The sequence below is a fragment of the Equus przewalskii genome, chromosome 5 (assembly GCF_037783145.1).
Source record: "Equus przewalskii isolate Varuska chromosome 5, EquPr2, whole genome shotgun sequence".
NCBI classification, from domain to species: Eukaryota; Metazoa; Chordata; class Mammalia; order Perissodactyla; family Equidae; genus Equus; species Equus przewalskii.
This window is the reverse complement of record NC_091835.1, coordinates 31,960,614-31,977,464: the sequence shown is the minus strand read 5'-3', so window position 1 is coordinate 31,977,464 and position 16,851 is coordinate 31,960,614. Positions and strand designations below refer to the sequence as shown.

Here is a 16,851-nt window from a genome sequence, read left to right as displayed (position 1 = left end):
AGGGAGGCCAGTCTCATGGCCTAATGGTTAAGTTCAGAACACTCTACTTGGGTGACCTGGGTTCAGATCTTGGGCGCAGACCTACACTCTACACCACTCGTTAGCCATGCTGTGGCAGTGACCCACATGTGAAATAGAGGAAGATGGCACAGATGTTAGCTCAGGGCTAATCTCTCTCAGCAAAACAAAACAAAACAAAAAAGGAGAGGCAACAGAAGAAAAAATAGACAAATTAAAACTTTTGTGCTGAAAATGATACCATCAAGAAAGTAAAAAGACAACCAAAAGAATTGGAGAAAACATTTATAAATAATATTTCTGATAAGGAACTTGGATCTAGACTATATAAAGAACTCTTACAACTCAACAACAAAAAGACAATAACTCAATTTCAAAATGGGCAAAGGATTTGGATAGACATTTCTCCAAAGAGGACATACAAATAGCCAGTAAGTACACTAAAAAAAATGCTCAACATCATTAGTCATTAGGGAAATGCAAATCAAGACTACAATGAGATACCACTCCATACCCACTAAATGACTATAATCAAAGACAGACAATAATAAGCATCAACAAGGAGATGGAGAAACTGGAAGCCTCGTACATTGCTGGTGGGAGTGTAAAATGGTTCAGTGACTTTGGAAAACAGTCTGGCAGTTCCTTAAAATGTTAAACAAAGACTTACCACATGACCCAGCAATTCTACTCCTACTACCTAAGGTGTAGTAGGTACACCTTGGTATTCCTATAGGTATATCACCCAAGAGAAATGAAAACGTCTACACAAACACTTGTACACAAATGTTCAGAGCAGCATTATCTGTAATAGCCAAAAGTAGAAATAACCCAAGTGCCCACTAGCTGATGAATGGATAAACAAAATGTGGTATATCTACAAAATGGAACATTACTCAACAGCAAAAAGAATGAAGTACTGATATGCGATACAACATGGATGACCCTTTCACTAAGTCAAAGAAGCCAGACACAAAAGACTATACATTGTCTGATTCCATTTATACAAGATCTAAAAATCATTTGTACACTTTAACTGGGTATATATTTATAGTATGTGAATTCTATCTCAATAAAGCTGTTCAAAAATCTATATACGACAAAAATAGCCATGTGTAAATTACCTGAGAATCTGGGTTTTGTTTTGTTTTGTTTTTTGAGGAAGATTAGCCCTGAGCTAACATCTGCTGCCAATCCTCCTCTTTTTTGCTGAGGAAGACTGGCCATGAGCTAACATCCGTGCCCATCTTCCTCTACTTTATATGTGGGACGCCTGCCACAGCATGGCTTGATAAGTGGCATGTGCATCAGCATCCAGGATCCGAACCAGCGAACCCCAGGCAGCTGAAGCAGTGCACGCAAACTTAACTGCTGTGCCACTGAGCTGGCCCCTGAAAATCTAGGATTTCTAGACATTCAATTCTAAGACTGTACTATCAGGAAAACAGGATAGACATGACAGAAACTAATCTGATCAATAATACTGTAACCTGGATGATGAAAGAATGAGTTGAGAGAATGGAAATGGTCTATGTGGAAATAAGGTAAGGCAGGACTTAAGAGCCAGATTTACCTTGTGGCTCTAGGACTGTCCAAGGCAGGAGCGTCCTGGGCAGACACTCACACGTCCCATTCTGTTGGCAGGTTTATCCCTTTAGTAGAGGTGAATTAACTGTTCCATCACACGATGATAGTTCTCATAAAGAACAGTTTACAAACTCCACTTATCTGATTTCAAACTCACCAGGCCACTTTCTGATTGCAAACAGACTTTTCTAACGGAAACGTGATGACCAGCTGATTCTGGCATACAGTTTACTAGAAATTAATAAATTAACCCTCTGATTTAGATTCACCTCCTATGATATTGGTTAGTATGAACCAATCCTCAAGAGACTGATTAACTTTGGTTGCTCTTAGCAAACTACTTCTCATCCTACAAAGCTCACAACCAGTGACTCTCAAGCATGAGGACATTCCCATAGCAGAATTCCTGAGAGGTTAATGTCCTGTGCACCTCAGGCAGGGGTGGGAGGAGCGAGGTGACTGTCAGAGGACTGTGAACCCCCCACCAAGATACGGCCAGCCTAGGAGGCCCAGACTGAGCAGCAGCAGCCTAGCTTTCTCCAATATCTCCCTCTCAGCTCTAACTTCCACGCTCTAAGATCCTTTCCAACATTCTATTATTTCATGTGATCCAACCTCACTTTACAGATGAAATAACTGGGGCCCACAGAGTTTGAGGATCTTACCTAAAATCACACAGCTAACTCACGGCAGAGCTAGAGCCGGAACCAAAGCCTTCTGCTTCCCAGCCCACTGTTTTGTTCATTATGTGGCACTGCCTTTCTAGCTACAGGCCATCTGAGTGCTCAGCCAGCATTTGTGGGAAGCCCCTTGCCCTTGCTGAGCAGCCTCCTTCCTATGCATAGGGTAGCATTTCAGGGCTCTAAAACTATTCATACACCATTTAACACCAACATTTATACTCAAGTCCAAAGAGATTTTTTTCGAATTTAAAAAAATTCCTATAGGAGCTGGCCCGGTAGCACCTTCCGCTTCAGCGGCCTGGGGTTAGGCGGTTCGGATCCCGGGTGTGGACATGGCACCGCTTGGCAAGCCATGCTGTGGCAGGCGTCCCACATATAAAGTAGAGGAAGATAGGCATGGATGTTAGCTCAGGGCTAATCTTCCTCAAGCAAAAAAGAGAAAGATTGGCAACAGATGTTAGCTCAGGGCAAATCTTCCTCAACAAAAAAAAAGAAAGAAAGAATGTACTATAAAAAGGCTTACAAAATCTAAACATTTATACCACAAACATACAACATGCAGCGTTCTCACTGAAAAGAATAAAAGTCACAAAATGTTTGGGCCATCTTTTAAAAAATCCAGGAAAATATCTATATACAAAACTCGAAAACTACATAAAGTTCAAAAACTTATGTCTTATTACTTGGTAGATGATCATAGATTTCACCTAATGTTAGCAAAGGATGTACCATTTAGCCTTATAAATATAAATCAAAGATCTAAAATTCTAAATACAGTTTGCTATGCAATGGAATGTAGAAAATAAAGGGCTCGTTCCAAATATCCTGATCTTGCGGGGGAGGGAAAATAAATATGTAATCGGAATTTTCCCCATGATCCCAGGAAGATTCGTTTCTTGCCTAGTTTTATTTACTTTCTCAGTATTAGAAAGAATTGTTTACTTTACACCCCTCAGGGACAACTTCACAGACAACGGATGCAGAAGGCCGGCCAGGTCTCTGCTTACAGGCAGCTGCCCCGGGAGGGAGGCCCGAGGCAGTCATCTGTAAGGGCTCAGAGGTTTGTTGCCGGCGTCCTCCTCTGTTATGCAAAACTAGGTTTGCTTACAATGTCCCCAGTCCCTTTAAAGGCAGGCGGCAGGAGGGAGGCCGCGGGGATGTCGACCCCAGCGGGGCTTCAAGGCCGCCAGCTAGCACAGCCGCTCCCCCAGGCCAAGTGGCCCGCAGGGGCCCCAAGCTGCGGGCGAGCGCGCAGGGCGGCCGAAGCCCGGAAGTGGGCTTCACTGACCGGTCTCGAGCGGCACACGCGTGCGGACGCCGGGGCCAGCGCTGCGGGGGCGGGCTGTGTGGGCATGGCCGCGGCCGGAGGCGGCCAGGGTCTGCGCCCGCCGGGAGGGAGCCAGGCCGGGGCCCCGCGGGGTCCTCGTCAGGCTGGAGCCACAGCTCCTCGAGGCGCCGCGCAGGCGGCCCGTCAGGAGAGGGCGAGGGAGCGGGCGATGGCGCGGCCGGCCAGCAGGTCACCCCCGCCCCTGCGAGGGCGGCGCGGGCTTGCACACGGGGCACTCCTGAAGACCGCGGGGCCACTCTCCGCTTCGGGCACGGACCCCGCCATCGGCCGCTGGAGGGGCAGGGCAGGGCAGGCCGGCGACAGCCCCCGCGGAAGCGCCATGCCACCAAGGCTGGGAAGGCGGCTGCTGCGCCCCGCCCTGGAGCGCGCCCGTGCTGCTCCTCGGCTTCGGCCCGCCGCGCCGTCCTGCACGCTCCCCGGAGACGCTTTCCTAGATTCTAATGATTCCACTTTAAAGGAATTTATTACGCTGCAAGTCCTGTTATTAATTCCAACAGTAATATAAAGAAGCAAGACACAACTTTAGAGGTGTTTTTAGTCACCTATGGAGTCTAGAAGCTTTCATCGCTAATGATCCTACAGAGGTAGACTAGAGCTACAGAATTTCCTGAATTAGAAAACATTCACATGAAAAAGGAAATATGAAAGCGATATATGTTGGGTATAGGTTCTAAACTGACTAACCATGATATCATAGCATATAACACCACAAAACTGTTCCTTTGTTCCTTCCTGCCTTCAAATATTTAATAAAGGATTATTATGCACCCAGCCCTATGCTAGGAACTTCTGATATAATGGTCATAATAAACAGCCTTGGTTGCTGTTCTCATGGAGCTTACTCTAGGGGAGGAGAGAAACAAATCAATCATTGCCAAAAAACCAGAAAGAAACGGGTAACTGAAAATCGGGACCAGTGCTCTGAAGAAAATTATTCTGTAGGCAATGGAGGTTTTTAAGTGGCACAGCAGCATGTTGGGATCTGCATTTTAGGACAAGGAAAAAATCTTGTAGCTCCATGCAATTACAGTGTAGAGAGGTATCTGACGCAGCAGGACCAAATTACTACATAGAAATACAATGTTAACATTCTTCTAATTCTTAGGAAAGGTGCCAAGGAATTTTCAGTGATTATAAATCCAAGGCCGGTTTTATTGCTGACGGCCTGAAAGCACTTTGGTCCAACCATAGCCGAGGGCCTCGGTTCAGCACATACTAACTCCAGACACTGCTGAGTTAACATCAGAGCCCTTTCCTTTCCAGTCTTCCTTCCATGGCCCTGCCAAGACTTCAGAGTCCAGACCATCAGTATCACAGTCAGTACAGCTGTCCACTTACTTCAAAAGAGGAGACTCTGCTCACCTGATTATCTAGTTTCAGCTGGCGAAGCTTCATGGTCTCATCTTCAAAGGCACTGTTTTTAAAAAAATGAAAAGAAAGCATGTAAAGAGAAAATCCTTTTAAACCACGTCAACTTCATCTTTTGGTGTATGTACTCCTGTGGGCTATTTGGAACCAATTAATTCCACCTTCGGAAAAGAATCAGTTTCTAGACGCTATCCCCACTGACTGCAGGCGGACTTTCCACCCTCAACGCCACAATTATTCCGCAGAGGACCTGAGGAGACTGAGACACCCAAAGGATAAGGAAAAGATGTAGAAAACAGACTCCATGCATGCAGGGGTTTTTGTTCTTTAAAACCATATATTGAGTGCTTATTCCGGTCACAGTGCTAAGTATTCCACATGCATTATTTTATTTACTTCTCAAAACAACCCTATGAATTAAGTACTATTATTTTCTACACTTTGAAGATGAAGAAACAGACTTTGAAAGCTGTGCATAAGATTAAACAGCAGAAACAGACGTTAATCCTGGTCTCTTCAAGTCTAAATTCCACTTAAAAATCAAACTTATTTTACTGCTTTTTTGGATCTGGTTTAGGAGAGGGAGAATTAGACCATATCCAGCATCTTACTCTAGCCCACTGACTTCCCTAAGGTCTACCAAGTCATTTAACTTCTCTTCAGGTTTGCCAGTAATAAAACATTATGCCAATCATCAAAGGAGACTCTAAGTGTAGACGAACAGACGGGATTTAATAGCACTAGAAGACAGATTTGTTTGATGGAATAAAACAACAACAAAAAAAATGGAATCAAATTACTGTCTTCAATTGATAAAACAAACCCTTTCGAATTTTTTTTTCTTTTAAAAGATTGGCACCTGATGGGGCCAGCCCGGTGGCGCAGCGGTTAAGTTTGCACGTTCCACTTTGGTGGCCTGGGGTTGGCCAGTTTGGATCCTGGGTGTGGACATGGCACCGCCTAGCAAGCCATGCTGTGGCAGGCGTCCCACGTATAAAGTAGAGGAAGATAGGTACAGATGTTAGCTCTGGACCAGTCTTCCTCAGCAAAAAGAGGAGGATTGGCAGCAGATGTTAGCTCAGGGCTAATCTTCCTCAAAAAAAAAAAAAAAAGATTGGCACCTAAAAAAGGATAAAGGGGCACATATGTTATGGCGATGGATAAATATTGGACTACTGGGGGTAAGCACATGAAGTGTATTCAGGAATTGATAAACAATAATGTACACCTGAAATTACACAATGTTATAAACCATTATCAAATCAAATTACTTGAAAAATAAATAAATAAAGATTGGCACCTGAGCTAACATCTGTTGCCAATCCCTTTTTTTTCCCCCTTCTTCTTCTCCCCAAAGCCCCCTAGTACATAGTTGTATATTCTAGTTGTGACTGCCTCCGGCTCTGCTATGTGGGATGCCGCCTCAGCATGGCCTGATAAGCGGTGCCATGTCCGTGCCCAGGAACTGAACTGGCGAAACCCTGGGCCGCCAAAGCAGAGTGCGAGAACTTAACCACTCGGCCACAGGGCCGGCCCCTGAACTATTTTTTTTTTCACTCTGTGAAGCCTTTTCTATTTTTCACAATTTCCTAATCTAAGATTTTATTTTGTGACTCAGCTTTCTTGGAACGGGTAAAGTATGAAAGAAGGCAGAAATGGTTCTCAGTTATTTATATTATAAATTTTTACTTGGAGCTTACTGTCAGAAAAAAATGCAAATACAAGGTCCCACTGAAGAAGACAAAGCCCATGGCTACAAAGGGAAGCCCAGCTCTGCCTGCATTTGGGGTAAATACACCAAAGCATCTGTCCATAGTTTAATGGTTGACTACTGCATTCCTACATTTTACAAGGTTTTATGCATTTTAATAATACATAGCAACTTGGAATTTGCATACCATCTCCAAGATCCTTCCTGCCTACTAACCTATAAGCAAATTTAACAACCCCTTAGATATTCTCTGACAGTCGCCTCTATTAATTCTCTTACAACCTTTACGTTAAAACAAAGCAAAAACAACTTCCAGCCAGGCCTGTGTGGCCCTACATGTCTCCTCGATGTGTTCATGTTTTACTTGTTCTTAATCCTCATTCACATAGTTTTAAATCCTAGCTTTATGTATACATTGCTAGAATATTATTAGTATTCAGTGGATATTAGTATAAATTTGAAAAAGTTCTACATAAAATGACAAAAACATTAGGAACATTATATAGGAAAGTCTAAGTGTAAAAAAATTCACTGTCATGGACTAGCATTTTCAACAGCTACTGTTATGAATCTGCTTATCCTCCAACTCACTCTCCCCTAATCACTAAACGAGAATTACAAAACCCTCTAGCCATGGAAAAAAAATCACACTACCCACCCAGCACCCCCACCAACGCCAAAACCTCCTCAATAAGGCTAAATTCTGATACACAACTAAAGGCTTCAAACGTTTCTCTTAAGGCCTCTAACAGGAAAGAAAACAGGTGTGTCTTCAATGCCCCATCTTGACACGGCTTAATTGCTTTCATCAAGCCTGGGCAAGCTGAACAGACATTTTAAATAAACAGGGTATAATCAACGCATTTTGACCTCAACAGAGAGGCACTAAAGAGACACTATATAATCATAACATTTAGATACCTCCTATACATCAAAAGCTACACTTTCTCTGAGCTCTGGTTTTAAATTACAACTCAACAGAAATAATAAAAATATTTTATAAACTTACCTTAAATCTGAACTAGAATTTCCAGTCTAAACTGGAATACGATTTTACTAAATTTGCATTTTTTTCCTTTAATACTCTCTTTCCTTCATTTCAAACTCAGTTGTTGAATACAAGCCTAACCAAGCCTGGTTAGTAAATCTATACGAAACAGAAAAAATTCCTACAGAGTAAAAGAAATGCAATTACTGTTTTCCTCCCTTTTTTCTCATAGGAAATTTCCTGTTTACTTGGTACAAACAGGGAAAACCCTAAACATACATCTTGGAGAAACAAAGATCTGTCGCTCCTGTGGCTCAGTTTAACACCCACAGAACACCATGCTCTTGAACTACTTTCCAGCTACCTTCCAGCCAAAGTCTAAACTGAAGATGCACATAAAGCTTTACCACTGCAGGAGACACACAAGGATTTTTCTGAGAATGTGTCCCAACTACCCATCTTTGTTTACAGACACCAAAAAGTTTCCAATTCCTCTATCACTTATTCACCTAACAAATATTTGGCAAAAGTCTGCTAAAAGACGTGTCTCCTCATCTACTCCTATATTCATACTTTTAAGAATCACAAGATAAACTGAAAACAAATGAATAATACAACAGAATGTTATACATCAATGAAAATGAATGAACTTCACCCTACTACAAATCCATGAATTGACTGTAAACACAATGTTAAACAAAAGAGGAAACAGACAAAACAATACATTTATTAAGCTTCTTTTTGTATAAAGTTCAAAAACATGATAAACTAGATTGCATACAGAATACACACATAGGACAAAATTATAATTAAAAAAATGAATATCTCAAAAGTCAGAGCAGACTCATACATCTATGGCCAATCGATTTTTGACAAGGGTGCCAAGATCATTCAATGAGGAAAGAAGAGTCTCTTCAACAAGTGGTGCCTGACAACTAGACATCCACAGGCAAAAGAATGAAGTAGGACCTCTGTTTCACACCACTTACAAAAAATTAATTCAAAATGGATCAAAGACCTAAATGTAAGAGCTAAAACTATAAAACTCTTAGAAGAAAACACAAGAATAAATCTTCATAACATTGGATTTGGCAATTGATTCCTAGATATGACACCAAAAGCATGAGCAACAAAAGATAAATTAGACTCCGTAAAATTAAAAACTTTTGTCATCTAAGGACATTATCAAGAAAATGAAAAGATAGCCCACGGAATGTGAGAAAACATTTGCAAATCATATACCTGATAAGGGTCTAGTGTTCGGAATATAGAAAGAACTCTTGCGGCTCAACAACCAAAAGACAAGCAACCAATTGTCTTAAATGTGCAAAAGATCTGAACAGACATTTCTCCATAGTAGATACACAAATGGCCAATAAGCACATGAAAAGATTCTGGACACCATTAGTCATCAGGGAAATGTAAATCAAAACCACAATGAGGGGCCGGCCCTGTGGCCGAGTGGTTAAGTTTGCGCGCTCTGCTTCCCCGATCCCGCATTTCACTGGTTCAGATCCTGGGCGCAGACATGGCACCGCTGATTAGGCCACGCTGAGGCGGCGTCCCACATGCCACAACTGGAAGGACCCATAGCTAAAATGTACAACTATGTGCCGGGGGGGGGTTTGGGGAGAAGAAGCAGGGAAAGAAAAAAAGAAGAAGAAGAAAATTGGCAACAGTTGTTAGCTCAGGTACCAATCTGAAAAAAAAAAACCCAAAACACAATGAGATACCACTTCATACGCACTAGGATGGCTATTAATAAAAAAGACGTAATAACAAGTATTGGTGAGGATATAGAGAAACCAGAATCCTCATATACGGCTGGTGAGAAGGTGAAATGGTGCAGACATTTCGAAAACAGTCTGGTAGTTTTTCAAATGATTAAACATAAAGTTACCATACGACCCAGAATTCCACTCCTAAGTATATATCCAAGAGAAATGAAATGAAAAAATATACACTCACAGAAAAACTTGTACACATTTTTTTCTTTATAGCATTTCTTCAACAGAAAGAATTTTTGAAATAGTATATGTGTTATAAGAAGACTGCTGGTGCCAAACCCTTTTTTTTTTTTGCTGAGGAAGGTTAGTCCTGAGCTAACATCTAAGCCAGTCTTCCTCTATTTTATACGTGGCTCACTGCCACAGCATGGGGTGCACTGATGATATCTGACTATGAACTGCACATTACATGACTATTACATGAATGTGAAATGTCGCACATGTGATAACAGTATTGTGGTCATGTAGGAGCATGCCTTTGTGAGTAGGAATGGGGCAGAAATAACGAGGGAATGGGAACAGGTAAGAAGTATGGAGGAGCCACACTTCTCTGAGCATCCATGAGTCCATAAAGATACGAATGAAAAATGAATGAATAAAGGGAGAGAGGGGACAGCTCTTCCTTACAGAAAAAATATCCAATTAATACAGATTAAAGGAATGAAGGAAATAGAAAATCACCATTAGGCAAACATCATAGTAATAACTGTTGCAGAAGCAAGAAGCATCAATGGATTCTAAAATTAGTAGGTGACAGTATAACAAGAAACAGGATATCTGTCCACGAGATAATTACTGATTACAAAGGGAAAAACAAGAACTTTATAGTGGAGAAACCTGGGAAGCGCTGGCCTGGTGGCGCAGCAGTTAAGTGCGCACATTCTGCTTCTCGGTGGCCCGGGGCTCGCCAGTTCGGATCCTGGGTATGGACACGGCACCGCTTGGCAAAAGCCATGCTGTGGTAGGCATCCCACATATAAAGTAGAGGAAGATGGGCACGGATGTTAGCTTAGGGCCAGTCTTCCTCAGCAAAAAGAGGAGGATTGGCAGTAATTAGATCAGGGCTAATCTTCCTCAAAAAAAAAGGAAAGAAAGAAAGAAAGAAACCTGGGAGACAGCACCTTAACAAAGTGATTAAAATTAACATCCCCACCAGTAACTAGACACAGCAACATCATATTCCTCCTGATACGATGCACTGAGAAGGGCACAACAGCAGGTCTGTGGTATTTTTGCCCAAAATGCATAATCTTATTTTAATCATGAGGAAACACCAGATAAACCCAAACTGAGGAACATTCTACAAAATAACTGGCCAGGCCAGTACTCTTCAAAAGTGTCAAGGCAAAAAAAGACTAAGAAACTATGCAGGTTGGAGAAGACTAGAGGGACATGAGAACGAAATACAGCACAGGATCCTGTATTTGGATCCTGGATCAGAAAAGGGACCTTAGCGGGAAAACTGGCAAAATTCAAATAAGGCCTGTGGATTGGTTAATGGTACCACATCAGTATGAATGTCTTGGTTTTGACAACTGTACTACGGTTATGTATGATATAAACGTTAAGGACAACTTGTTGAAGGGCATACAGGAATTCTCTTATATTTTCACAACTTTTCTGTAAATCTAAAAAGATTTTTTAAAGTGAGATACTAAAAAATAAATGTTCAGCGATGAATCTAGGTGAAGGGGCTAGGTTATCAATTGTACTTTTCTTGCAACTTTCCAGCATATTTCAGTTTTTTTGAAATAAAAGGGAAAAAAGGAAATAGATATTTTGCTAAATGTCTATTTCACAATCAAGGACTGAGTACACTTAAAAATCCACACGCCCTTTAATCTAGCACCTAAACTACACACGCTGTATTTCTAAGGAGTGGAGTTGGCACGAAACAATAAAGAAATGCGCCCAAGACCAAATATCTGAGAACGTGGAGTCCACCTTAGAACACGGCTCACTCTATTGCTAGTCTAGGGCTGTCCCTGCCCAACCATGCCCAACAGTCTGAAGCATTCAATGACACATGAATGACCTGCGGGATTCTAGGATTACTCTACACTCTCAGCATTCCTGTCAGGTTCTCTAAGCCTGCAAAAGCCAATAAATTTTCCTAGCTGCCACTAACACAAAATCCATTGCTGCTACACAGTCAGGGTGTCCTTCTTGCTGCCTCCTACACTGTGCTGGATAATAAGGATGCTGTCATCAGCACTCAGCTGCAATTTGGCCAATGATGCAGGAGGCTAAACAGGCTCCTTCTGTGGTGCTAGAGGGAATAAACACCGTCCCTGCCAGGACGGCAGCAGGATGAGACTTGCAAACATGAAGGCTATGTGCAGCCTGTGACTTTTCGAATAGTAACCTGAGTGAACACTTCCTTTACTGACTATCACATTGTTTCACAATATCATAAATGATACTTTCCAGCCTCAGAAATTAGTTGTAGTTAGAAACAAATGAGAAGGGAAGGCTTAGACTACTTTATTAAATAAATGCAATAAATTTCAAGGTGGATTGATGAAGAGACAATTTAGAAGGTAATTTATTCATTTCAGCTAGAAGAATTCATAGCGGTAAATCTTTAGTAATTAGCTGCCTGGATGAAGTTAAAATAAACACAATTTATAAAAATTTGGTTCAACCCAACCTATCAGAAATAAATGTACTATGTGTGACAAAGAATCATTAGAAAAACGATATTGTGGGGGATCAGAATTTGCCACCCCAAAATGTGTCTGTTTAGCGTCATTATTATTATTTTTTTTTTTAAAGATTTTATTTTTTCCTTTTTCTCTCCAATGCCCCCCGGTACATAGTTGTGTATTCTTCGTTGGGGGTTCTTCTAGTTGTGGCATGTGGGACGCTGCCTCAGCGTGGTCTGATGAGCAGTGCCATGTCCGCGCCCAGGATTCGAACCAACGAAACACTGGGCTGCCTGCAGCGGAGCGCGCGAACTTAACCACTCGGCCACGGGGCCAGCCCCTAGCATCATTATTTTTAAAAGCAAAAGACTCAGAAAGAAACTCTGACCTCCTCCCTAACTGCCTAAAGGAATTTAAGGTAGAAGGCCTGTTCCAGGAAGGAGCTATCAACATTAGATAACAATAGTAGAACATGAACTGGGTGTGGTAGACAGGGAGGAACCTAGCAAGGCCCATTTGACCAAAGTCTTCCTCATGTCACACTGTCTTTGCAAGGCATGGCAAACACTTTTCTACCTAAGGTTTGCCTTTTCATTTCCATGTCAATTGCCTTCCTCCCCTTTAAATTTCAAAACCACTACCCCAACATCCTCCTCTGTCTTTAGCTGAAGATGATATTTAAAGTAGTGGCTTCAGCCATTTTGGTGAGTTACTCAGTTTTCCTGGGTTTCTCCCATGTAATAAATTATACACTCTTAAATGTTTGATTTTCTCCTGTTATTCTGTCTCATGTCAATTTCATTCTTAGACCAGCCAGAAGAACCCAGAGGGTAGAGAAATCCTCTTCCTCCCCTACAACTGACCATACCAAACACTGGTGAGGATATAGAGCAACTCACACTGCTGGGCAGCCAGGAGTTGTACATAAAATGTACCACCACTCTGGAAAACAGTCCATTTCTTTAAAAGGTCAAACATATACCTACCACTTGATCCAGCCACGCCACTCCTAGATATTTATCTGTGAAATGAAAGTATATGTCCACAAAGAAACCTATATGTGAATGTTCACAGTAGCTTTATTTATTTTTTTTTAAAGATTGGCACCTGAGCTAACAACTGTTGCCAATCTTTGTTTTCTTTCTGCTTTTTCTCCCCAAATCCCCCCAGTACACAGCTGCATATTCTAGTTGTGGGTCCCGCTAGCTGTGTAGTTGTGGCATGTGAGATGCCACCTCACCATGGCCTGACAAGCAGTGTCACCTCCGCGCCCAGGATCCAAACCAGCAAAACCCTGGGCCACCGAAGCGGAGCACGAGAACTTAACCACTCGGCCATGGGGCTGGGCCCCAGCAGCTTTATTTTTAATAGCCCAAAACTGAAAACAACCCCAGTATCCATCAGCAGGTGAATGGATAAACAAATTTTATGTAGTATACTATCCAGCAATAGAAAGGAAAAAGTTACTGATACACACAACAAAATGGATCAATCTCACCATCATTCTGCTAAGTACAAAAAAAAGACAACATACTGTAAGATTACATTTATATAAAATTCTAGAAAATACAAACTAATCAATAGTGACGAAAAAGGAGATCAGTGGGTATCTGAGAGATGGACTGCAAAAGGACAGGAGGAAACGACGGGAGTGTGTTCATTATCTTGACGACAGTAAGAGTTTCACAGGTGTACACACATCATTTACATGTACAGTTTAAATGCAAAGTTTGATGTACGCCAAGTATACTTCAATAAAGCTATCTTTAAAAGTTACATACAAAGGGAGTCAAATAATTCAGAATGAGTGTTAACGTTAAATCTATGCAAACTATACATTTTATTAATTTTTAAGTTCTTTTCAGAATTTGTAGTTTTCTCTTTTTATTGCAGTAACATTGGTTTATAACATTATATAAATTTTGGGTGTACATCATTATATTTCAATTTCTGTGTAGATTACATCACGTTCACCACCCAAAGACTAATTACAATCCATCACCACCATGTGTCTAATCACCCCTTTCACCCTCCTCCCTTCCCCTCTGATGACCACCAATCCAACCTCTGTCTCTAGGTGACTGTTTCTCCTTGTTTTTATCTTCTACTTATGAGTGAGATCATATAGCATTTGACTTTCTCCCTCTGACTTATTTCACTTAGCATAATACACTCAAGGTCCATCCACATTGTCACAAATGGCCAGACTTCGTCGTTTCTTATGGCTGAGTAGTATTCCATTGTGTATACAGACCACATCTTATTTATCCACTCATCCCTTGATGGGCACCTAGGTTGCTTCCCAGTCTTGGCTATTGTGAGTAATGCTGCAATGAACACAGGGATGCATATATCTTTACATATTCGTGTTTTCGTGTTCCTTGCATAAGTACCCAGAAGTGGAATAGCTGGATTGTATGGTAGTTCTGTTAGTAATTTTTTGAGGACTTTCCATACTGTTTTCCATAGTGACTGCACCAGTTTGCACTCCCACTACCAGTGTATGCAAGTTCTCTTTTCTCTACATCCTCTCCAACACTTGTTATTTCCTGTCTTGTTAATTATAGCCATTATGAGAAGCATGAGGTGATATCTCATTGTAGTTTTGATTTGCATTTCCCTGATAATTACTGATGTTGAACATCTTTTCATGTGCCTGTTGGTCATCCGTTATATATAATGTTATATAATGTTCTTTGGGGAAATGTCTGTTCATATCTTTTGCCCATCTTTTGATTAGGTTGTTAGTTTCTTTGTTGTTGAGACACATGAGTTCTTTATATATTTTAGCTATTAATCCCTCATCAGATATATAGTTTGCAAATATCTTCTCCCAATTTTTAGGCTACCTTTTCATTTTGTTGATGGTTTCCTTTGCTGTGCAGCAGCTTTTTAGTTTGATGTAGTCCCATTTGTTTATTTTTTCTACTGTTTCCCTTGCCCAGTCAGACATGGTACTTGAAAATATGCTGCTAAGACTAATGTCAAAGAGCGTACTGCCTGTGTTTTCTTCTAGAATTTTCATGGTTTCAGGTCTTACATTCAAGTCTTTATTCCATTTTGAGTTAATTTTTGTGTATGGTGTAAGATAATGGTCTACTTTCATTCTTTTGCATGTGGCTGTCCAGTTTTCCCAGCATCATTTACTGAAGTGACTTTTCTTTCTCCATTGTATGTTCCTGGCTCCCTTGTCAAAAATTAGCTGTCCACACCACAGATCTGTAGGTTTATTTCTGGGCTCTTGATTCTGTTCCACTGATCTGTGTGTGTTAGTACTGTTTTTGTATAATTAACATGCTGTTTTGATTACTAGAGCTTTGCAGTATATTTTGAAATCAGAGAGTATGATACCTCCGGCTTTCTTCTTTTTTCTCAGGATTCCTTTGGCTATTTGTGGTCTTATGTTTTTCTACATAAATTTTAGTATTCTTTGTTCTGTTTCTGTGAAAAACGTCATTGGAACTTTGAGAGGGATTGCACTGAATCTGTAGATTGCTTTAGGAAGTTTGGATGTTTTAATTATGTTAATTCTTCCAATCTAAGAGCATGGAATATCTTTCCATTTCTCTGTGTTGTCTATTTCTTTCAGTGCCTTATAGTTTTCAGTGTACAGGTCTTTCACCTCTTTGGTGAAGTTTTATTCTTTATCCTAGGCATTTTATGCTTTTTGTTGCAATAACAAATGGGATTGTATTCTTTTTTTTTTTTTCCAGTGAGGAAGATTGTCCCTGAGCTAACATCTGTGCCCATCTTCCTCTATTTTCTATGTGGGATGCTGCCACAGCATGGCTTGAGTGGTGCATAGGTCTGCACCCAGGATCCAAAGCTGCAAACCCCAGGCTGCTGAAGCAGAGCGTGCAAACTTAACCACTATGCCACTGGGCCAGCCCTGGGATTGTGTTCTTAATTTCTCTTTCTGCTACTTCATTGTTAGTGTATAGAAATGCAACTGATTTTTGTATGCTGATTTTGTATTCTGTGACTTGACCATATTCATTTATTATTTCTAAAAGTTTTTTGGTGGGTTCTTTAGGGTTTTCTATGTATAAAATTATGTCATCTGCAAACAGTGACAGTTTCACTTCTTCCTTTCCAATTTGGATCCCTTTTCTTTCTTTTCCTTGCCTGACTGCTCTGGCTAGGACTTCTAGTACTATGTTATAAGAGTGGTAGTAATGGGCATCCTTGTCTGGTTCTTGTTCTTAGAGGGATAGCTTTCAGTTTTTCTCCATTGAGAATATTAGCTGTGGGTTTGTCATAATTTATGCCTTCATTATGTTGAGGAACTTTCTTTCTATACCCATTTTATTCAAAGTTTTTATCATAAATAGATGCTGTATCTTGTCAAATGCTTTCACTGCATCTGCTGAGATAATCATGTGACTTTTTTTCTTCATTTTGCGAATGTGCTGTATCACGTTGATTGATTTGCAGATGTTGAACCATCCCTGCATCCCTTGAATAAATCCCACTTGATCATGGTGTATGATCTTTTTAATGTATCATTCTATTCAATTTGCTGGTATCTTATTGATGATTTCTGCATCTATGTTCACCAGTGATACTGGCCTGTAATTTTCTTTTTGTCTTATCCTTGTCTGGTTTTGGTATCAGGGTAATGTTGGCTTCATAGAATATGCTAGGGAGCTTCCCTTCCTCTTCAGTTTTTTGAAAGAGTTTGAGAAGAATAGGAGTTTTCTTTTTATTTGGGGGGGG

At 40.9% G+C, this 16,851-nt stretch overlaps 1 protein-coding gene across 6 annotated transcripts in view; it reads right to left on the bottom strand.

Annotated features, from left to right (window-relative positions):
* Positions 1–16,851, bottom strand: part of TULP3 (TUB like protein 3) — a 62,737-nt gene that overhangs the window by 18,259 nt on the left and 27,627 nt on the right. For all 6 annotated transcript variants that reach the window (XR_011540260.1, XR_011540261.1, XM_070620499.1 and 3 more), the window contains exon 2: positions 4,999–5,050. Coding sequence is in view for 4 of the 6 variants with exons in the window: in XM_070620497.1 (XP_070476598.1) it covers positions 4,999–5,050 (52 nt within the window). In the remaining 2 variants the exon portion in view is untranslated. The remainder of the gene's footprint in view (positions 1–4,998; positions 5,051–16,851) is intronic.